We start from the raw sequence: 23,844 nt of genomic DNA, 5'->3' as shown, positions 1-23,844 counted from the left end.
AATGCATCTACTCTTCAACTTCCCATGTCCTCACTATCTTTCCTTCCCATAACAAGGGTATGAATGATATAGAATATTTTGCGTTTCATCTTTTGGGGCCTATAGAAAATTGGCAAACACATGCAAGAACCAGATGCAGAGGTGCTGAGGAATTCTTGCTGCTCAGCATGGTTGTGCCGCAGTAGATGTACTGTGCCCTCTTCTCCCTGGCCCATCACTCTCAGTTTGGCAATAGGGCAGCATCAAAACAATTATTGAAGTGGTTGTCAGCTTCTAACTTGTCATATTTGATTTACAAGGGTGACAGGTAACAGCCATATCACGTAAGCAGAAGTTCAGCATTTATTTCTAAAGGTCTGAGCTGAAATCGGCACTTTCAATCACATGTGCAAGTTGACCCTTTGCCACAGGTGACTGCATGTTGAGTCTGTTGTAGCATAAGTAAGTTATAAAACTCAGTGTTCTCTTCAAAAACACTAAACTTTAGAATATAGGGCCAATGAAAGCTCCGATATACCTGGTTAAGAAAAGCTGTTTGATTGAATTGTTTTCAGATTTCAAAGTGTCAAAGAATCCTTGTATTACTGAAAAATAAGAGAGAATCCATATATAAGGGACAGAGTTTAAATTTATGCACACAGAAATATATCTAACGCTCCTGTGTGGATCCTACCTGTTTATTATTATTATTAATTGTTTATTCATTTGGGGAGGTTAAATTGAAGGCATTAATTATAAATTGAAGTAATTAACAATTGTAATATTGTTTCCAATACAGTCAGGTGTCATTTAATAAGTGTATGTTCTAAGAAATGCATCATTAGGCAATTTCATCATTGTGTGAACAAACATCATAGAGTGTGCTTACACAAACCTACATGGCATAGCCTACCACACACCTAGGCTATATGCTCCTAGGCTACAAACATGTACAGCACATCACTGTACTGAATACTGTAGACAATTGTAACACAGTAGTATTTGTGTATCTAAACATACTTAAACATAGAAAGGTACAGCAAAAATATGATATAAAAGATAAAAAAAAATATAACTGTAAACTGTATAGCCCATAATATAAATGAAGCTTGCAGAACTGGAAGTTGCGTTGAGTGATTCAGCAAGTGAGTGGTGAGTGAATGTGAAGGCCTAGGGCATTACTGTAAACTACTGTAGATTCATAAACACTGTATACTTAAGCTACACTAATTTTTTAAAAAGTATTTTCTTTCTTTATATCCTTATTCTATAAGATTTTTTTTCTATTTTTAACTTTTAAAACTTTTTCGTTAGAAACTACGACACAAACATCCACATTACCCTAGGCCTAGACAGGGTCAGGATCACAATATCACTGTCTTCCCCTCCATATTTTGTCTCACTGGAAGGTCTTCGGGGCAGCAACACACATGGAGATGTTATCTCCTTTGATAACAATGCCTTCTTCTGGAATACCTGCTGAAGGACCTGCCTGAGTGTGTTTTACAGTTAACTTTTTTTTTTAACAAGTAGAAGGGAAACACTATCAAATAACAATAAAAAGTATAGTATAGTAAATAGATAAACCAATAGCCTGGGTGTTTATTATCATTATGAAGTATTTTGCTGTGCATAAGTGGGTGTGCTATACTTTTATATAACTGGCAGCACAGTGGTTTGTTTACACCAGCATCACCACAAACACATGAGTAAGTGTTGCACTATGTCGATACGAGAGCTATGGTGTCACTAGGCAATAGGAGTTTTTCAACTCCATTATAATCGTACGAGACCACCATCATACATGCCGTCTGTCATTGACTGAAATGTCATTACGTGGCAAATGACTGTAATCACATAGGATATATAGGTAGCATGATTTGCTAATATAAGCGCTTTTGTGATTTTAAACAATTTTGATGGTGTAGTGAAAGGGGCAGGCTTTGGAATCTGGCATATCGGGCTCAAATACCAGTTCTATTGCTTGCTAGCTGCTGTTTACCCCTCCAAGCCTCACTTTCCTCATCCAGGTGCTTTAAGGATTTAATTTGATGATAAACAGATCTCCAGTGCCTACATTTAGTAAGCATTCAATAAATGTTAAAATTAATTGAATATTGGTAATCTCACTTCAATCTGTTGGTCCTTCGAACTGTAAGTACCCTGTATCTCCAAATATTACATTAGCCACATGGACATAAAGCACAGTGATAGTATTAGCATCTTATATTTGTAAACAGTTTTCACAGATTTTTCAGAGCATATCATACTTGTTACTTTGTTCAATTTTTGAAAGATATTTTTGCTAGGTATAGAATTTTAGGTTAACTATTTTTTTCTTTTCATTTTTTAAAGATATTGATCCCCTGTCATCTTGTTTGCATTATTTCCAACAAGAAATCTGTCACCCTTATCTTATTTCTCTGTGTGTAATCTATATTTTCTGCTGTCTGCTTCTAAGATTTTATCTTTATCACTGTTTTTGATCAATTTGATTCTAATTTGCCTTGATGTAGTTTTTCTATGTTCCTTGGAGTTATTGAGCTTCTTTGATCTGAGGGTTTATAATTTTAATCAAATTTGGAACATTTTCAGCTGTTATTTCTTCAAATATTCTCCTTCCTTTTCCTCCCCAATTTCAGGGACTCCAATACACTGCTTAAAGCTGTCCCACAGCTGATGCTCTTTAAAGTTTTTTATTCTTTTTTTCTGTTTCATTTTGAATAGTTTCTACTGTTACATTTTCAAACTCTTTTAGTCTTTTTTTCTATCATGTCTAATCTGCCATTAATCTTATCCAATGTATTTTTCATTTGAGATATGGTACTTTTCATGTGTGGAAGATTTTTTTTAATATCTTCCATGTCTCCAATGATCTTTTTAAACATATGATATATAGTTACAATAACCTTTAATGATCTTATCTGCTAATTATAATATCTGGATCAGTTCTGGGTCAGTTTTGATTGGATAATTATTCTCCTTATTATGGTCATGTTTTCCTGCATGTCTGATAGTTTCACCTTTTGGGGTGCTGGATATTTTTGTATTCTTAAAATATTTTTGAACTTTGTTCTGGGATGCAGTTAATTTATTTGGAAACAATTTGACTCTTTGGGGTTTTTTATGAATTGTTTGGCAGGTATGAAATAGTGCTCATTTATAGCCACTTATTTCCCATTCCTGAGGCAAGACTTTCCTGAGTATTCTACCCAATGCCCTGTGAGTTATAAGTTTTTCCAGTCTGGCTGACCTTGTTTGTTTCCTGACGGAGAAACAATCATTGTCCTTTGTTGCCTGATTCTAATATCATAAAAACTATTGTTTCATGAATTTCGTCTATGATTTTTGGTTGTTTGGGGTAGGAAAGTAAATCTAGTGTCTTACTCCATCTTGACCTAAGTAGAAGTCTAAGATGTTACCATGTGTTTTATTTTAATCTTTTTATTTTGAGATCCTCGTAAATTCACATGCAATTGTTAAAAAAAAAAATGCAGAGAGAGATCCTATATACCCTTTGTGTAGTTTCTCCCCATGGTAACATTATAGTACATTATCACAACCAGGATATTGACATTAATAGGAATCAAAATACAGCACAATTGTATCAACACAAGGATCCCTCATGTTGCTGTTTTATAGCCATACCTACTTCTCTCCTGTCTCCACCCCATCCTTAAACCCTGATTTTTTAATAACACATAATCTATTTTCCATTTCTATAATTTTGCCATTTCAATAATGGTATATAAATGGAATCATACAATATGCAACTTTTTGGGATTGCTTTTTTTTTCCCCACTCAACATACCTCTTTGGAGATTCATCCAAGTTATGTGTATCAGTAGTTTGTTCCTTTTTTTCGCTGAATAGCATTCCATGGTATGGATGTACCAGGTTGTTTAACAGTTCACCCATTGAAGGGCATCTGGATTGACTGCTAAGTGGAGTTTCTTGAGGCGATGAAGTGTTTTAAAATTGTTTAAAATTGATTGTGATGAAGTGTTGCATACTCTGTGAATATACTAAAAGCCATGGAGTTGTATACTATATAAATTATATCAATAAAGCTATTAATTAAAAATATAAAAGTGCAAGCATCTTAAAAACAGGGAAAAAAATCAATTGGGCATATCTGTGTCTATTTCTGGCTTCTCTGTTCCATCTGTCTGTGTGTCTGTCCTTCCACCAATATCACAGTCTTGATTACTTTGCTATAAAATGAAAACCTTGAAATTGGGCAGACTAATTTCCCACTTTACTCTTTATTTTCAAAGTTGTTTTGGCTCTTCTAGTTCCTTTGCCACTCCATATAAATTTTAGAATGATTTGGCCAGGTGCGGTGGTTCATGCCTGTAATCCTAGCACTCTGGGAGGCCAAGGCAGGAGGATCCCTTGAGGTCAGGAGTTTGAGACCAACGAGCAAGAGCCGGACCCCGTCTCTACTAAAACTGGAAAAATTAGCTGGATGTCATGGCACACGCCTGTATTCCCAGCCACTTGGGAGGCTGAGGCTGGAGGATCACTTGAGCCTAGGAGTTTGAGGTTGCTGTGAGCTAGGCTGACACCACGGCACGCTACTCAGGGCAACAGAGTGAGACTCTATCTCAAAAAAAAAAAAAAATTTTTTTTAGAATAATCTTGTCTGTATCTATAAAAAAATCTTTTTGAGGTTTTTTATTGAAATAATGTTAAACCTTTATATTATTTGGGGAGAATTTAACATGTTTACTATGTTTAGTCTTCCAATCCATTAACACAATGTACCTCTCCATTTATTTAAATCCTTGATTTCTTTTATTAGTGTTTTGTAGTTTTCAACATACAAATGCTATGCATGTTTGGTTAAATTTATACCCAAGTATTTCATTTTTGGGGTGATTATAGATGGTATTGTACTTTTAACTTTGGTGTCTACATGTTCATTGCTAATATATAGAAATACAAGTGATTGTATTGGGTGGGTTTTTTGTTCTTAAAATTAATTTTCTTATCTATTTATTAACAGCAAAAAATATTTGAAGTAACACATTTGAATGTTAATCTTAAAAAATAAGAGTATTCCCAGCAAGTAGGAAATATAAAAATCAATTACGCTTTAATATCACTAAAAATATTAGAATTAATAGACTGTTTAATCCCATGTATATTCTCATTTTACTTATTTTCTTGGGCCTATACCTTTCACATATACTAAATATTATTCTTAGACTCTTTCTTCATCAAAAATATGACATTTTTCTCTTAAAATTAGGAAGAATGTTTAAGTTAAATGCTGAAAGTGTTTTCTTGACCACCTCTTATGTGTTCATGACTGGATTTTTTTTCAGACTGGTGTCATTCAGTATTTCTACATTGAAGACTGGCAATTTGTTAATGATTATCGACATCCTGTTAGTGTGAAAAAGATTTTTCCTGACCCAAATGGGACCAGATTAGTTTTCATTGATGAAAAAAGTGATGGATTTGTCTACTGTCCAGTAAGTCTAGAAAATTTAGAAACGCTTATTTTTTTAAAATGCAATATAAGAAGAAAATGTATCTCATATAAAATTTTCTTTTAAACAGTGCTAAGAATTGTCAAACTTCGCTATCATCTGCATGATACCATGTTTGTGACAGATTTTCATGACTATTTTATGTCAAAACTTTTTCCGTTATTCTGCAATTTTTCATAGTGGCAGTCCCAGAGAGATTTTTAATGGGAAAAATAGTTATTATATCCTATACCAGTTATAACCTTATCATGTACCACACAGTAATACAGTTATTACAGTGTATCTTCCTCTACATGACTTCTCTCTCCAAATGTGCAGTAAGCATCAGAAGCAGGGGATATACCCTGTCTTTTCTGCCTACAGTTGCTTTTCCTCTTTCCTTAAAAATCCTGAACACAAGAAGAAGGTATTTTTGTACTGGATGAGTAAAGATGGATGGACCCATTTTAAAAGTCAGTCACTCCTATTTTTAAACATCCTTAACTTTTTTTGAAAATAGATTTAGAAAAAAGGATATGTACTTTTAGATCATTTACTATACTTGGACATTATACCAGGAACTACTGTATTAGACAACACAGCTTCATAGTATTAGTTGTTAATTGCAGGAATTTAATATTCATTCTTATTTTGAAAGGAAGATAGACTAGGAAGGAAGCAGGTATTTCTCAGTTCCTTATTCAAGATATATATATATATATATATATCTTGACTTTTATATATATATGTCTGTCTACCTGAGTTCACAGGAGTTATATGGATTGATTTTCTAATAGTGTAAATTCTATAATAGTACTGTCAGCCTTCTGTATCTGTGGGTTCCGCATCCACAGATTGAACCAGCGCAAAATATTCAGGGAAAAAAAAGATGGATGGTTGCATCTGTACTGAACATGAACAGACTTTTGTGTCTCTGTCTTCCCTAAACAATACAGTATAATAATTATTTCCATTGTATTAGGTGTTACAAGTAATCTAGAGATGATTTAAAGAGGATGTGCATAGGTTATATATAAATACAAATACTCATTTTATGTAAAGAACTTGAGCATCTGTGGATTCTGATGTCCATGGGGTGGGTTCTGGAACAAATCCCCCGTGGATACCGAGGGATGATTATTTATGTTTGTTGTAATGCATTTTAGAGAAGTTTTTTGAAATAAAGCATCCCCCGTGCAATTTATTGAAATTTCAAATCATGTATGAATTAATTTTTGTCTCTTAATAGCCAGTCTTACTGAATACTCAGTATTATTGAAAAATTTCTAAACACAAGTGTGTTCTTAATTCTGTGATCTTGAGCAGTTTCAACTTTTTTTCTTAACCTGAAGCTTTGTGTCTAGACTTGTTTTTTCTACAAATTTACCAAATTTTAGATCAAACCTTTGATTTGCCAAATAACTATAGTTTTTTTCAAGCCAGACCTAGTATAGGAATGGGAAAAGAAACTTTCTTCCCTTTGTGGTTGGAGTGATGTTAGGTTGCATATGAATTGGTACGCTATACCAGCTAAGGCTGCAAACAGGCTCCTGCCAAGGTAAATGTTAATGATTTAAGTCCAGATTTGGGGCAAATCTGTAAATTTTATTTTGTAGGTTAATGATGCTACCTATGAGATTCCAGATTTTTCACCAACCATTAAAGGTGTTCTTTGGGAAAACTGGCCAATGGATAAAGGTGTATTTATCGCTTACGATGATGATAAGGTGTATACTTATGTCTTTCACAAGGACACTATACAAGGTACTTAATCACTTTTTCGTATATTTGTTGATAAATAAATTTCCATTGCAATGAAATTGAAACATTCCTTTCTGATGCTTATGTTAAGTATTAGCTTTTAGCATTAAGATGTCTGTTTTATAACATAGGATCCAAGGTTATTTTGGCTGGTGGCACCAAAGTTCCCTTCTCTCATAAACCTCTGCTGCTGTATAATGGAGAGTTGACCTGCCAGACACAGAGTGGAAAAATAAACAGCATCTACCTTAGCACCCACAGCTTTCTCGACAGCTTAAAAGATAAGGGGCCTAATGAACTGAGACAAATGCTGGCACAGACTTTAATGCTAAAAAGGTAGGATTTAAAACACTTCTCTTAAAACTTCTCATTTGCTTTTGTGATTTTTAAAGGTCAAATCCTATTAAATAAATGGAAATAATGGTACTTACCTTGTTTACTTCACTGGGTGATCCTGAGGATCAAATAAGCTAAAGGAAGTGCTATTATCAGGTGTTATTGTTATGGGTACTTTATTACAAGAAAAGTCCTTCAGAAGAAAAAGGTTTCTAAGCACCCGAATAGCCCAGTTATTGTGAAATTCTAGTAAACCTAATTATTTCAATAACAATCTTTATTTCATCATAATGAAGTTTGATTTTTGCCTTGCTTGAGATTTCCCTTTCCTGCTTTTTTCTCTTAACCTCTTAGGGCCACTGTGAATTCCTTTGTGGTTCTAATTATTCTGGCCATGTCTTAAATGTTGCTATTTATTGGAGTCCCATGAGCTCCCTTCTCTTCTTGCTCTAATTATTATTTCTGAGTGAATCTCTTCTACTTACATGGCTTTAATACCACGCATATGAAGCTGACTCCAAAATCTGGGACTTCAACTTAAATCTGTATTTACAACTGCCTTCCTCTATGTACTTGGATGTCTTTGAGCTCCTCAAACTTGCCCTGTCTAAGACTGGACGCATTGTATTCTCCAGACCTCCATTCCCCTCCCTCCTAATCACACATGCATATGCCCCACACACATGCACGCACGCACACGCACGCACGCACACCTCTGACCCTTTTCTCCTCCAGTATTCCCCATCTTGACTCAGGCTCCACTCGCAATAATGTATAATGTGACCTCTTCCTAACTGCTCTCTCTCCTGAAAGCCTCATGACAATCTAATCTGGTCTCCACACACTTTTGAAAATGTGATATTGATGCTCTTATTCCCCTGCTCAGGATCTTTCAGTGACTTCCTATTGCCTTTATGAAAAATCCAAGCTCCTCAGGGACCTCAGCATGACATCCTAGGCACTTGATTTAATACCAGCTCAGCTGTCTCCCCTCAACTTCCTCTCTGTTCCACTGGCTGTTGAATTGTGTATTTTGTGATTCTCCCTGGAATGCCCTTTCCTTATCTCTAAATGATCATGGGAGCCATCATCTCCTGCTCCAGGAAGCCCTCTCTGGCTGCCCCCTACCACAGGCAGTCCTGGTTGGGATCTTCCTGATGTGTCGCCTCAGGGCCAGGATGCAGTAGGCACAGAAAGCACTTTGCCACTTACTTCTGTGTGACTGGGCTAGTCTGTAAGGTCTTTAAGCCTCACTTCCCTAATCCATAAAGGAGACATAATAAATAGTACTTAGTGCATAGGGTAATAGGGTAATCCAGTGAGAGAATTTATGCGAAAGTCTTAGCACAGAGATTCACATATCAAGCACTCAGTTACCTCTGTCATACCATGTTATTGTCGTTTCTTACCTTACCTGTCTCCTCCACTTTCCCAACTAAGACTGCCTTAAAGACAGTGAATGTGTGTTTGATTTTTGTATCTTGGTTCCAAGCATGTAATAGGAGCTCAGTAAATGTGTGCTGGATGGAAAAATGAATAGGTGGATAGATGGATCGATGTATTCACTGATGTGGAAGTTTCACAAAAAGTTCAGTTGGCACTTATCTTCATGTTTTAAACCAGAGGTTGGCAGACTTTTTCTGTTATGGGTCAAATGGAAGATATTTGAGGCTCTATAAGGGCCATAGGGTCTCTGCAACTGCTTAGGCTGGCTGCTGTGCCACGAAAGCAGCTGCAGACAACCCACACTCGAGTGAGCTGGTGAGTGGCTGTGTCCCTCTCGGACTTTACTCACAAGCACAGGCAGCTGACTGCAGTTGGCCCACAGCTCATAGTTCGCTGACCTCTGTTTTAAACTTCCAAATTTATGGTAATAGAGTACTAATTTTATTAGACTTATATGAGAACAAAAATAATTTTCATCTATTTTTGAAATAAAACATAAATAAATAGAATTGTTTAGTTGTTAATTGAGGGGGCTGGTTACGGAGTATAGACTCAAAAGAAATGCAAGAAAAAAACATCTGTATGAAAAAAGAAGAAAGTTTAAATATTTTTTAATTACTTACAAATGACAAAGATTAAAAATACTTTGCAAAATGTATCTAGGGCATGATATTAGATTAAATATAGTCTGAAAATTGCCTAATATGTGGCAGGTAGAGCTCTCTGATTAAATTCATATACTCAAATTCCAGGTTCTCTGATGCTTGGGATATGTGCAGGATTCTGAATGATGGGGCTGCCTGGAATGAGTTGGCCAGAGCTTGTCTACACCACATGGAAGTGGAGTTTGCGATCCGTGTTTATCGGACAATGAGAGAGGTTGGCATAGTGATGTCCTTGGAACAAATAAAGGTAAACAGCATTTTATAAGAAGCATCAGGTTAAGATTTAAATGCCATTTGTTCAAACATTTTAAATTTCTGCAGTTAATCTTACCTAACTCATAAATAAGTGAATTGATAGAACATTGCCACTTCCTACTGAGCAAAGTGTTTAGAAAAAAAAAAAGTTAAACCCTTGTATTTCTTCTCATCAAAACTGCTTTTATTTGTAGGGAATAGAGGACTACAATCTTTTGGCAGGACATCTTGCCATGTTTACTAATGATTTCAACCTGGCTCAGGACCTGTACCTTGCATCCAGCTGTCCTCTTGCTGCCCTGGAGGTATGGCAGCAAGTAAGAACGGGAAGAACATGCAAAGGAGGATTACCCCTTCTGTACAGTTAAATTTTCTCAGCACCAGGCACTGCATGCCTTTCCCTTCCTCACATTGAAACATTTCAGTTCTGAGTACTCAATAAGTTCAAAAATGTTTTCATTATGCATTCTGTAGAGACATAAAAAGCATGGTATTGTGTCATTATCAAGTAACTTAAAGTCTATATGTGTCCAAAGAGAACAGATTGTGTAATTTACAAAACATATACAAAGAAAAATAGCCACCATTCATTGAGTGCTCACATGTGCCAGGCACTTTTCTAAGCACTTGACATATATTAACTCATTTAACTCTCACAACAATCCTGTGACAGAATACTATTATTGTCTCTCTTTTCCAGATGGGAAAACTGAGGCTCATTTACCTTTTACTTACCGTATAAAATTCTCATGTGTATTAAGAGGTGTGCTAAGGACTAGCCTACCATGATTAGTTTCCCAGAGGTGAGCATTGCAGGAGAGGGACTAGAACAAAACGAAGGACCTTGTTCAAGGGCAGGGAAGAAGGGAGAGGTGGCAATACAGAAAAATGATTAAGAGCATGGACTTTATAGTCAGACACATCTGGGTTCAAGTCCCAGCTCTCTGTAACCTTGGACAAGTTATTTAAACTTTCTGAGACCCAGATCCCCTTCTTTAAAGTAGAAATAACAATATCTAGGCCACAGAACAGTTGTAAAGATTTAAAAATGAGAATTAGATCAGTTAGCACAGCGTCTGATCAATAGGAAAGACACAAAAATGGTACCTTTTGTAATTATTGATGTTATTCCACCTGAAACCAGCATTTCTACAACTGTATAAAAGACGTTTTAAAAACATCTGTTATTAATTTCATAACTTTCCTTTTTCAGATTGTTCTTTAGCAAATTTTCATTTTTAAATTATAAGTGAATAATTTTAAGAAAAATTTAGATAATTTTACAGTATTATTTGAGATACTTGGGGACGCCCTGAGAAGTTTTTAAAACTTGTACTAGTACTCACTGAAGTAGGAATATGACTGCAATACATGAGGGCAAAGATGTCATCTTAGCTCTTCTGCATTTAGCTGTGGATGCTTGTCATGTGCTGCTTGAATTGGAAAGAATTGGAGGTTATGCCTGAGAAAGGAGATTGATAAGTTATTTAGGTAAAGAGGTCAGAGATGGAGCCTACTGCCCACCTCTGCCACATACTAGCTATATAACCTTATGTACAAAACTAGCCTCTCTTTGCCTCAATTTCTGAATTTCTAAAATGGGTACAACAAAAATTGACTGCAAAAGGAGAGTTGTGAAAAGTAAATAAGCTTGTGCCCTAGAACAGTACCTGACAGAATATAGCATTTGAAAAATATTAGCTATTATTAATTCTTTATAAATTGTGAATAAAGTAAGAAGTGAACTTTGAAAGATTATTAATGATTAGTTTATATTTGGAATTATGGACCAGACACAGATAAAACACCACAGGAACCATGGAGAAAAACACATTTACATTTTATTTATGTTTGCTATTATTCGTGTTGTGACATAGCTCCAGATTTTCTAAGAAAATAACCTCAATTCTTATAGCAAAGTGTTTCTCAACTTTTCTTTATTATCACCCCTCTAAAAGGAAAAATTAATTTTAATTTAATTGATTTAAATTTAATTTCTCCCTACCGAGAAAAACCTAAATACTAAGAAATAAGATATTATGAGTAGGATTGACTTTTGGAGGGCCACAAAGCATTATAATAGCTAAGATTATTTTGCCCCCCCAAGAATCAGTTTTTGCTCCCTTCAGGGCTCTATTACCCCTCACCGAGAATGTGTGCTATAGTAGTGTATTATCCTTGTAAAGATCAAGTTTCATTATTTAAACAAAAAGTTGTTTCAGTGCGTTTTATCAAAACTGTCACTGTATGGTAACTTTACAAAATAATTTGCTCGTTTGAAATTAAGATCTTTCTCTTCTTAACAGATGAGAAGGGATTTACAGCATTGGGACAGTGCTTTACAGCTGGCCAAGCGTTTGGCCCCAGACCAGATACCATTTATATCAAAAGAATATGCTGTTCAGCTTGAATTCACGTAAGTCCTCATTTCTGTATGTTTCAAGGACTAGCTAATACTGCATGATATTCAATGCTTGGGTAACAGTCCTTTGTAATGCATAAATAGGTTTCACACATTTCTCCTATCTTTGGAAATTCCATGATCTATTCTGAGAAATTCAGAATTTTCTAGTCCTCTTAATTGCTAGACCATCTTAATTCTTAACAATCTTGACAGACCATACATTTTTATTTCAATTCTGCATAAAAGTATAATTTTAGAGACACTTGGGATCCCATTTTAAGTTAACATTCAGCTGTGGTTAGTGCTACCAATGCAAATACCTACAGAGAAAGTAAATGGAAATTTATTTGCAAATATAAGTTCATACATGTTATCCAATGGCAACTGCATCACAACCAATTTTTTTATATTTATTATAAGATATAATCCAACTTCAAAAATGTTAAAATGTGGGAAAATATTAGTCTCTGTACAAAGGAAATATAGTTCTAACATTTGCTTTTGTAAAAAAAATTTTTACATAGTTCTTCATTTTCTTTCTTTCTTTTTTTTTTTTCCTGAGATAAGGTCTCACTCTGTTCCCTGGGCTAGAGTGCAGTGACATCATCATAGCTCACTGCAGCTTCAAACTCCTGGGCTCAAGTGGTCCTTCTGCCTCAGCCTCCTAAGTAGTTGGGACTACAGGTGTTGTACCACCACACTCAGCTAATTTTTCTCAATATTGGAGAGATTTAACTCTCCAGTCTGGGATTAGACTAATGCACTAGATCCATATGAGAGTTTCAAAATAGTAATGAGAGTTAAATTTTCAAAATGAGAGTTAAAATAACAACGTAAAAATAATGAGAGTTCTGGCCAGGCACAGTGGCTCATGCCTGTAATCCTAGCACTCTGGGAGGCTGAGGCAGGAGGATCGCTTGAGGTCAGGAGTTTGAGACCAGCCTGAGCAAGAGCGAGACCGTCTCTTCTCAAAATAGAAAAAATTAGCCAGGCGTGGTGACGTATACCTGTAGTCCCAGCTACTTGGGAGACTGAGGCAGGAGGATCACTTGAGCCCAGGAGTTTGAGGTTGCTGTGAGCTAGGTTGATGCCATGGCACTCTAGCCCAGAAAACAGAGCAAGATTCTGTCTCACAAAAAAAAAAAAAGAGTTCCAAAATCTTAATTTAACATCTCCTAATTGAGCTTGCCCAAGGAAAACCTGAGGCCCCTAAAGGAGGAAACATTGTTCTATTGTTAGGAGGCATCCCTAGCTTTGTTGATGTGATTGGGGCCAAGTATTAGAAATTTCCATTCAGAAACATTACTGACTATGAAGGCCTGGGCTGACCAAAACAAAGTTCTCAATCAGCAGAACAGCTTCTCTTCCAAAAATTTCCTTGTACATCAATAGATGAGGAAACCGAATGAGGCTTAGAGAGGCCGAATAACTTGCCTATGCCGATAAACTAGAGACAAGGTAGATCTCAATGCCATTTTCAGAGCTGATTAAATTTATTCTGGAGGTGATGGTTTCTTAGAGGAAGATGGATTTCAAAAAGGGTCTTACGGTACTTAAGGGACAGAGATGAAAGCTTTTAGTGCTGAGAGAGAAAAAGAAAAAAAGAGCCTTTGGCAAATCATTGACTCATTCTGTCCCAATAATGAAAATAATTAATTGAAGTAATAAGTATGTCTTACGGATATGCAGATCCACTTTAGCATCAGTCATGGGAATAGGGAATGTTATTATTTATATCATGATAATACTTTTCCTCAGAGCAAGCACTGGGGCCCTTAATACTCTAATCCCCAGTGTGTTCCTCCATTTCTATCCTTTAATAAATTGACAGCCGCCCAGTTCTCTCAATATATATTCTTATAAATATTGAGCCTTTGGGAAAAAAGAAAAACTTGGTCTTTATGGTCACATGATTGTCATTTAGTGCCCCAAAGGAAATAATTAACCAAAAGTGTCTCATAAAATTTAACATAACTCCCCAAAATGGCTAGCCTATCACACAGTACCCTACAGTGCAGCATAATCCTGTTTAATAATTATTTTTTTTTTTTTTTTTTGAGACAGAGTCTCACTGTGTTGCCCGGGCTAGAGTGCCATGGCGTCAGCCTAGCTCACAGCAACCTCGGACTCCTGGGCTCCAGCGATCCTTCTGCCTTAGCCTCCTGAGTAGCATGCGCCACCATGCCTGGCTAATTTTTTCTATATATTTTTAGTTGTCTGATTAATTTCTTTCTATTTTTAGTAGAGACGGGGTCTCGCTCTTGCTCAGGCTGGTTTCGAACTCCTGAGCTCAAACAATCTGCCCGCCTCGGCCTCCCAGAGTGCTAGGATTACAGGCGTGAGCCACCGGGCCCGGCCAATAATTATTTTTAAAGTAGCAAAATAATAATGGACTACACTTTGAAAGAATGCATCTACTGGTTAGCACATCTTTTGTCAGCATGAGCAACTCAGTGACAAAGATTATCTTTTAAGTCTTGTATATGTAAATAAAATTCTTATATATTAAAATTTACTCTGATTTTTCTTTCAGGGGTGATTATGTAAATGCTTTGGCTCATTATGAGAAAGGAATGACAGGTGATAATAAGGTAACCTTGAATAAAGATAAGATATGCATAATTATCTTTGAGTTTCAGTTTCATTTTTAAAAATCATGGTCTTATTTGCATTGTATTTATTCAGTATCTAGCAGATGAACCTGGAAAGCGTGTACTTATTGTGCCACCCCATTCTGCCATCCCAGAATTTTAGCTCAAAAAGCTAAGATTTGTAATAAAAAGTGCTGTTTTTAAGTTAGGTGATGTTTTTTAAAGGTTGAAAATACTTTTATTTTCTGTTTTGTATCTAGTATTTTTTATTATGTAAGTAATGCAACCTAATTATAGCCAATTTTAAAAATTACCAAAGTATGTTAACATGAAAAGAGAGAGTCCAATATTCTCAGCTCCATCCATACCTTTTAATGGTAACAACTATTAGTGATTTTATATATTTCTATCCAGAATCTCTTCTAAGCATGTATGTAATATGGATTTTTTTACTAAAAATGAAATAATTCATTTCCATTCATTTAGCAAAGATCAACTGAGTATCCACTCTGTGCAAAGTAGTATTTTGCTTTCTTCATGGCCCTTCCAAGTCAGTACATATGAACCTGTCTTAATATTTTCAGAGCTTCTAATATCCCATGGCTTGGATGTACCGTAATTGTTTCATCTACTCCCTTATTGAATTATAGTTGTGGGTTTTTTTCTATTACCAAAAACACTACAATGAAAATTCTACCTAGTGCATGTATCTTTAGCTACTTAAAATAGTATTTCTGAAGAATATTTTCTCATGAACTGTGATTTCTAGATCATAAAGTATGTTTTTTATTTTTGATATTGCTAAGTTGCTCTCCAGAAGAAGTTGTAGTAATTCATACCCATTGCGTGTATGAGTATCCACTTCCTCCACATTCCCAACGACACTTAATGTTAACAGCCGTTTTATCTCTACCAATTTGATTAGCAAAAAAAATTTCATTTTGTGTGTATTTGATTATTAGTGAAGTTGAGCATGTTTTTATTTAATTATCGGCCAATTATATTTTTTTTTATGAATTGCCTAATCATATCCTTTGCTCATTGTTCTCTTGGGTTTTTGACATTTTCTTTGTTTGGCTATATCTATTTTGGTTCATTCTTTATCTGCACTTTCAAATACAGTAACTATGTGTGGCTATGTAAGTTATTAATTTTAAATTTAAAATTCAATTTGTCACACTAGCCATATTTCAAATGCCCAGTAGCCACTTTGACTGTCAGCTACCATAGTGAACAATATAGTGGCAGATACAGAATATTTGTTTCATCACAGAAAATTCTAGACATGCTGCTTTAGATAAAATATCTGACATTACATTTTACTAGTACAGATTAGTTATTTGAAAGGTTCTTTAGCTGTCTTTGTTATCTTTAATGAATTAAACAATTCTAAATAAAGTTTGTTTATTCATGCCTGGTAGAGAAATCTTCAGTTTGGTTACTTTTATTCATAGCATTTATGCTATATAGCCAGTATATACTTCTTATATAAAATTTTATACCAAGAAGACATATAAGGTATCATGGCAAGGGGTAGTAAAAATTTGGTCTTAAGCACAAAAGACCTAGACCTCTGAAGACCAAAATATAACTTTGTAATAGCTGGTTTTAAGAAAAGACTCAATGTTATTTCAAAATCATGAGACATCTCTGAAAAGATAAAGTAAACCATAACTGTTGGACTCATTTTAGATTTAAATTCATTGTTCTGACTGAAATATATCATGTTAAGTTGGGGTCTGATTTGTGAGTATTTGCCTCATAACTGCAGGAACACGATGAACTATGTCTGGCTGGAGTGGCCCAGATGTCCATAAGAATGGGGGACATACGCCGCGGGGCTAACCACGCCCTCCAGCATCCCAGCAGGGTCCTTAAAAGAGACTGTGGAGCCATTCTGGAGAATATGAAGGTCTTCTTTTCTCTGTGTAAATATTCATGTGGTCTTACACCTAATAAATTTAGTATTTTAATAATCCCATATTATTTTAGCAATTTTCAGAAGCAGCCCAACTATATGAAAAAGGTCTCTACTATGATAAAGCAGCATCTGTTTACATCCGCTGTAAGAATTGGTAAGAGTTGGCTACGTTTTGTTTCTGAGCAGGTTTGGAAATGAATGTGTCCCCAGGGTCCCCCGACTTGTCTCCTTGCCATGCTTCCTCCATGTCCATCGTGTTCCCTTCTGTGGGCCTGGCCTCCATCTCTTTTTTCTCCTTAAATGAGTTTATATTAATAGTTCTTTTTCCAAAGAACAGCACATTCTACTGGTTTGGTCTGGGAAAATCCCAGATCAGATAAATTACTGGGAAAAAACAAACAATAACCCTGTTGTCCTAGAAGAGTTAATAGACTAACCTTCATTTTCTCATACTTGGGTGGTGGTTGTAGGAGAAAAAGCAGCTAAATCTTCTCTTACCTATGGGAGCCAAGATTTTTCAAAGATCTTGATAACTATTTTTTGAATCCTAAAAGTAATATTTGGTTGTAGGAAGCTACTTTTGGAGTGAATATAGTGCTGATATTATTCTGTTGAACCTACATCTCTAGGGCAAAAGTTGGTGAGCTTCTGCCTCATGTTTCTTCTCCTAAGATCCACTTGCAGTATGCCAAAGCTAAAGAAGCAGATGGAAGGTTTGTACAATTTCTCAAATTTATAAAAATTTAAAGTAATGTAAGTTTTATAAATTAAATTGATATTTGCAACCTTCTAAGAAAAGCAAAGCAGAGAAAGACAGAAAACATCTTTATATACCCTTCGATGGCCTCAAGTGCCAGACTATTAAAATCTTCCTATATCTCGTATACCTCAGTCCTTCCTTCACATACTGAAACAGAGACTACTGTCTTTTTTTTTAAGGATTAAATACGAGAAGTTAAATTTTGATACAATGTGGCATGAAAATGAAGTTAAGTGATCGTTTTATTAAGGAGGATAACTTAGGGATACAGAGGGAAAGAAAAGTGAAGAAACATGAATTCCACATATATGACATCACTGTTCAAACCACAAAACAGTATTAAAATACAGCAATGGATAGTTAATATCCTAAATATACAAAGAGCTCCTACAACTTAATACAAGAAACTCAGAGACACTAACAGGAAAATGGGCTAAAGACAAGAACACAAGTCCCAGAGGAGGAAGTACAATATGAAATTATACTTCACATAAACATGAAAAAGTTCTACCTCACTCATAGTAATTAAAGCAACCTATCATATGTGGAAAGACTTATTATTAAACTAATAACCATACTGTCAAAATGAACTTGTACATGACTGACAGAAGTGTAAATTTCTATAGCCTCTAGAACATAACTTGGAAATACCTATCAAGACGGTTAAAAGTTAAAAAGTTGGCCGGGCGCGGTGGCTCATGCCTATAATCCTAGCTCTCTGGGAGGCCGAGGCGGGCGGATTGTTTGAGCTCAGGAGTTCGAAACCAGCCTGAGCAAGAGCGAGACCCCGTCTCTACTAAAAATAGAAAGAAATTAATTGGACAACTAAAAATATATAGAAAAAATTAGCCGGGCATGGTGGCGCATGCCTGTAGTCCCAGCTACTCGGGAGGCTGAGGCCGGAAGGATTGCTTAAGCCCAGGAGTTTGAGGTTGCTGTGAGCTAGGCTGATGCCACGGCACTCTAGCCCGGGCAACACAGTGAGACTCTGTCTCAAAAAAAAAAAAAAAAAAAGTTAAAAAGTTAATAACCCTCCACTTTTGGGAAAGTAACCTTCGGAAATAGAGATATGCACTAAATGTCTTGTCGAAATGGAATGACTGAAGAGCTGGTTAGAACTGAAGAGAAGTCCTGAGCTCCATCTAGAGGTTGACACACAAAGATTTTATATATCCCCGTTAAGCTATGTCTATTATTGGGAAAAATTCTATATTTTCTATGTTATCTAAAAGAATCCCATATTACTATCATAATCCTCTCAAAAAGAAAAAAAATAGGAAAATGTAAAAAATTATATAGCTTTGATTCAGACTAGAAAATACAATTCAATATTGGTATTTTACTGTTAGTTTATCAAATCCCTAAAAAGAACATATTTTAACGGTATGGTTCCTGATATTTTTTTTTTCTGATGAAGGAAAAAGAAATTCAAGAAAAATAAGCAGCCACCATCAGTAAAACAGGAAAATGTCCCAAACATTTATTGACATTTTCCCCCAAATTGACAGTGTTAAGAAAGTTTGTCTGAACTAAGTGTTTTTTACAGATACAAAGAAGCTGTTGTGGCTTATGAGAATGCAAAACAGTGGAACAGTGTGATCCGCATCTATCTGGATCACCTCAATAATCCTGAAAAAGCTGTCAGTATTGTCAGAGAGACCCAGTCTCTGGATGGAGCCAAAATGGTCGCCAGGTAACATAATGCATTGAAATTTTTGGACTTTCAAAAACTAACCTTAAAAGAAAGCCCTCACTTCCCCTCATCAAATGAATTCAGAAGGAATATTAATCTTTTAAATTTTTTTATTAGGGTATTTCATCAAAGGCTGTTGTGATCACTGTAAGAGAGTATGTTTTTCAAGTATAAGCACGTAATGTAGAACTGCAGTTTACTAATAAGTTTTTATTTTTCAATGGTTTCTCCTGGTTGAAAATGATTTTATTTTGTAAATTACAAACTTATTTTATATAAGAGTCAAGCTAATCAAGTGCTAAGTCAAGTACTTTGTTATAGGTTCTTTCTACAGCTGGGTGACTATGGGTCCGCCATTCAGTTTCTTGTCATGTCCAAATGTAACAATGAAGCTTTCACACTGGCTCAGCAACACAACAAAATGGAAATCTATGCAGACATTATTGGTAAATATCATTGTTTCCCCTGGTTTCTCTTGAAGGTTTTTTTCATAAAACACTTTAACTCTTGGGATCTAATTATCAGATTGGTACATGCAGATGCCCTGGGTGTGGCTGTGTGCCATGTAAACACAGACACACACAGCCCTGCAGGCTACTTGCTAGAGTCCAAGACCTCTACTACTTAAAGGTGAGACGGTATTATAAAAAGGACTGTTTTTAAAACTTAAGGTTTTTTTGGGTGAATTCCGGATTTCCTAAACCCTGCTATTTATCAACCAGTAGTGGTAAAGCAAAGATTTCAAAATGAAGGTGATAGGAAATGGAGGATGATTTTTAAAGATGTAAATATTTTCATAAATTTTAACAATTGAGTTACAAATTAAGAATATATGATTACTTTGATGAAGAGTGATATACACAGAATGAGGTTTTTAAAGATTTTGAAGGTCTAAAAGAGAACTCGGTATTCTGAGAATACCTGCTTATAGGTTTTCTTCCCGTGTTTTTAATTATTCTTAGAAACTACCAAAATAATTTTCACAGTTTCATTTTATGGGCTATAATATAATGTTATTTGTATTGTTTTGCTTTGGTTTTTAAGATTGTGCTAAAATATACATAACGTAAAATTTCCATTTAAAAGCGTGCAGTAGTTAGGTTACATTAAATACCTTCACACTGTTGTGCAACGATCACCACTGTCCATCTCTAGAACTTTTTCATCTCAGACTAAATCTTTGCACCCATTAAACAATAACTCCCCATTCTCCTCTTCCTCCTAGCCCCTGGTAACCACTATTTCACTTTCTGTCTCTATGAATTTGACTATTCATGGTACCTCATCTAAGTGAAATCATAAAATATTTGTCCTTTTGTGTTCTGTTGTTTTTTAAAATTCACAAAATGACCATAAGAATCATTGATAAGATTCATGAGAAAATTTTTGTTTTAGTGTTCAAGGGAACAAACAGGTAAAAGCATCTTCTAATATCTTGGGAAATCATGAAGGTAATTGGAGAAAATAAAGAGCTAAAGATAAAAAGGAAGTACAGATACAAGCAACTTTAGGATTGCCAATGTTTAACTTGACATTTCTGTTCTAACATTACACATTAACATTGTACTGAAGCGTTTAAGTTTTTCTAAGTTCATATGGACCTGGCTTGTCCTCTATAAGATATATGTATGTCTCCTCCTACCCCCAAAACACACAAACACACTTTTCATCACCTTGCTTTACACCTTTCTCTTATAAACTCCATTATCTTTCTTGGGCTGGGGTGCAGCACAGTTGTTATACTTTAGTATCCTACTGGACCTCTAATTCCCATAGGTAAATGTAAACAATGAATTGGAACTCCAGCAGCTTTGCGGTCCTTTTCCTCTGTGCTTAATATATTTAATCCCCAAAGCAAAAGAAAAACAGTAATATCTTTAGCATCTATTGGCCACTTGAATATCATCTTCCCTACTTCTCTAGTAAATATACACAGAATGTTTAAATCAGGCATTGCTAAAAAAGGGAGGTGGATTACACGTGTATTATGATTAACTTTGCTTCTGATTGTTCTGAAACTAGGCAAATGATGGTTGAGGTTATAGTCACAGTTATTATTATTTTAGGAAATGAGATTAAGATTCAAAAAAAATGATAAAGGTCTCAGAGGGTAATGGCAAACCATAACCTAGATTCTCGAAAGCTTTATAATTTTCTCTGCTGATTCCTGTTTTGAATGAAAAGAAGAGGGAACACAGTTAATATTTGGGATAATTATGATGAATTTTTTGTTTTGTGATGAAAAAAGACACTAATAATAGCATTGATGTTTGCTGTTAAGAATTTTTAATCACCTATTTTTAGATCACATGTCTTTAGATCTTATTTTTAGTTTAGCAATAAAAGGTAAACAAATTTTGCTCAGATATTTTACTCAGTGAACTTCTGTCACAGGTTCTGGAGACACTACTAATGAAGACTATCAAAGCATTGCCTTATACTTTGAAGGAGAAAAAAGACATTTTCAGGCTGGAAAATTCTTCTTGCTGTGTGGCCAATATTCACGAGTTAGTATTTGCCAACAAAACATCTACTGGACTCCATAGAAATGATTATAGGAAATATTTGTAAATGCCAGTATGTTCCCAGACAAACCCAATTTGAAATCTCGGATCCAACTTTGAAATCTTCCTCTCCCTCCCACACCCAATTACAATCTTCCTTCATAATCCCTTTCACATCTGTCATTTTTCATTCTAACTACCATCATGTCTTTCCAAGCTCAGGTTGCCTTGCTTCTGATTACTGCAATCGTTTCCTGTTTTCTGTTTTTAGTTTCTCTGCCTGTAACTCATCCTTCATTTTGTTCCCAAAATGTAGTTGCTTTCATTGTTAAAGATCCCCTTCACCTAAGGCAGGGGCAAGGTGTCCAAAGAAGGCACTTAATAGATGCAGTTGTGAGTAAAGTTGTGCACAGCTGGATGGCACATGTCTTGTCTGAAGGGGACAGCTACTCTTACTTCCAGCAATTGTTGACATTCAGGAGTGTGGGCCAAATAATGAGAGATCATAGGATTTTTAAAAAGACAAACAGAAGTGTGGGTCTCCTAGTTTTAAAATACAGACCCAGCTCCTTAGCTGACACTCAAGAGAATTTCCACATTTTGACCAACCAGCCTGAACTTCCCAATCTGGCATCCACCTGTTTCCATAGAAGAATCCTATACTAAACTCATACAGGTAGGCCTTTCCCCATCCTCCTCCTCCGTCCAGACTCCTATCTGCACCACCTACCACAGACCTGTTCGTCCTTCCAGTCCTTTTTCCTCTGCGACACCGTCAGGGTCACCCCCATGCATGACCATCTTTTCTTCCTCAGAGCACCCATAAAACCAGCTGGCTACACTGCCCATTGGTCTTTTAGGCTTCATAATCTTAAATTGCTTCCTAGGTGTGGTGGTGTGGCGTTGAGGACTTAGACAGTGATGACTTAAAATCATCGGTTCCTTATGTTGTCATCACATCACACGGATCTCCCCAACTGGATCGTACATAACACAGAGGGCCGTATCGTACCCTTTCTGGTATTTTTCACAGTGTCTGGCACAGACCACATGTATGGTAGCAGGTTGTCAATAAATATTGTTGAAAGAATAAAAAAATGAAAATAATTAAATCTTCCTACTGAAAGAGGGCACATTTTGCATTTTCATTTCATTAGAAATCAGAACTAGATTCTTCAGAGGATTAACTGGATCCTTCCATTGTTTTTAAAGTATACGACCCAGCGCTTTACAAGTACAAGCCCCTGGTTGAGATGAAGATACTTTCATAAACTACTATTACTTTGTGTGTGTGAAAGCCTTGTTTTTCCCAATGTGAAAGCACTCTGAAAAATTTTAATTGCCATACAATTCTCATTTCAGGCACTTAAACACTTCCTGAAATGCCCCAGCTCGGAAGATAATGCAGCAATAGAAATGGCAATTGAAACTGTAAGTAAACTTTATAATGAAACTTTCAAGAATGCCAATTTTTTAAAAATTTTTAAAAGAAATTTCCAAATATGTGCCAAAGTAAACCAAACAGTATGACAAACTCTCACAGACACATCATCTAACTTCAACAGCTATCATACATGGACAATCTTATGTTATTCATACCCCCACTCTCTTTCCCTGAATTATTTTAAAGCAAATCACAGCCATCATATCATTCCATTTATGGATACAATATCTGTGTCTAAATGACAAGAACCTTTGGGTTTTATTTTAGGTGTAACTTGTACACAGTAAAGTTCACAAATCCTAAATGTACGGTTTGATTAATGTTTCATCCATGTATATCTGTGTGGCTCCCACCCAGATCAAGATATTGAACATTTCCAGCTCCCCAGAAAGCCCCCTCATGTCACCTCCTCCCAGTCAGTAGCCCCCACCAAGGGAAATCAAAATTCAGACTTCTATCCTTATAGATTCGTTTTGCCTGTTTATGAGCTTCATATAAATGGAATTATGTGTATATACTCTTTGGTGTCCAGTTTCTTTCAGTGAGCATTATGTCTGCAGATGCATCTGTGTTATTGCATGTAGCAATAGGTCATGCTTATTCATTGA

General features: G+C 35.7%; 1 protein-coding gene across 1 annotated transcript in view; it reads left to right on the top strand.

Moving 5' to 3' along the window:
- The window catches only part of WDR19 (WD repeat domain 19), a 71,722-nt gene that overhangs the window by 31,423 nt on the left and 16,455 nt on the right, over positions 1-23,844 (top strand). The window contains exons 15-28 of the mRNA XM_012644513.1: positions 5,310-5,459; positions 7,073-7,220; positions 7,349-7,553; positions 9,752-9,911; positions 10,114-10,224; positions 12,226-12,335; positions 14,857-14,914; positions 16,686-16,826; positions 16,907-16,989; positions 17,465-17,548; positions 19,142-19,288; positions 19,610-19,734; positions 21,683-21,795; positions 23,155-23,223. Coding sequence (XP_012499967.1) covers positions 5,310-5,459; positions 7,073-7,220; positions 7,349-7,553; positions 9,752-9,911; positions 10,114-10,224; positions 12,226-12,335; positions 14,857-14,914; positions 16,686-16,826; positions 16,907-16,989; positions 17,465-17,548; positions 19,142-19,288; positions 19,610-19,734; positions 21,683-21,795; positions 23,155-23,223 — 1,704 coding nt within the window. The remainder of the gene's footprint in view (positions 1-5,309; positions 5,460-7,072; positions 7,221-7,348; positions 7,554-9,751; positions 9,912-10,113; positions 10,225-12,225; positions 12,336-14,856; positions 14,915-16,685; positions 16,827-16,906; positions 16,990-17,464; positions 17,549-19,141; positions 19,289-19,609; positions 19,735-21,682; positions 21,796-23,154; positions 23,224-23,844) is intronic.

The sequence above is a fragment of the Propithecus coquereli genome, unplaced genomic scaffold, assembly GCF_000956105.1.
Source record: "Propithecus coquereli isolate 6110/MARCELLA unplaced genomic scaffold, Pcoq_1.0 Scaffold213, whole genome shotgun sequence".
NCBI classification, from domain to species: domain Eukaryota; kingdom Metazoa; phylum Chordata; class Mammalia; order Primates; family Indriidae; genus Propithecus; species Propithecus coquereli.
The sequence above is the reverse complement of the archived record's forward strand: the minus strand, read 5'-3'. Positions and strand labels throughout refer to the sequence as shown.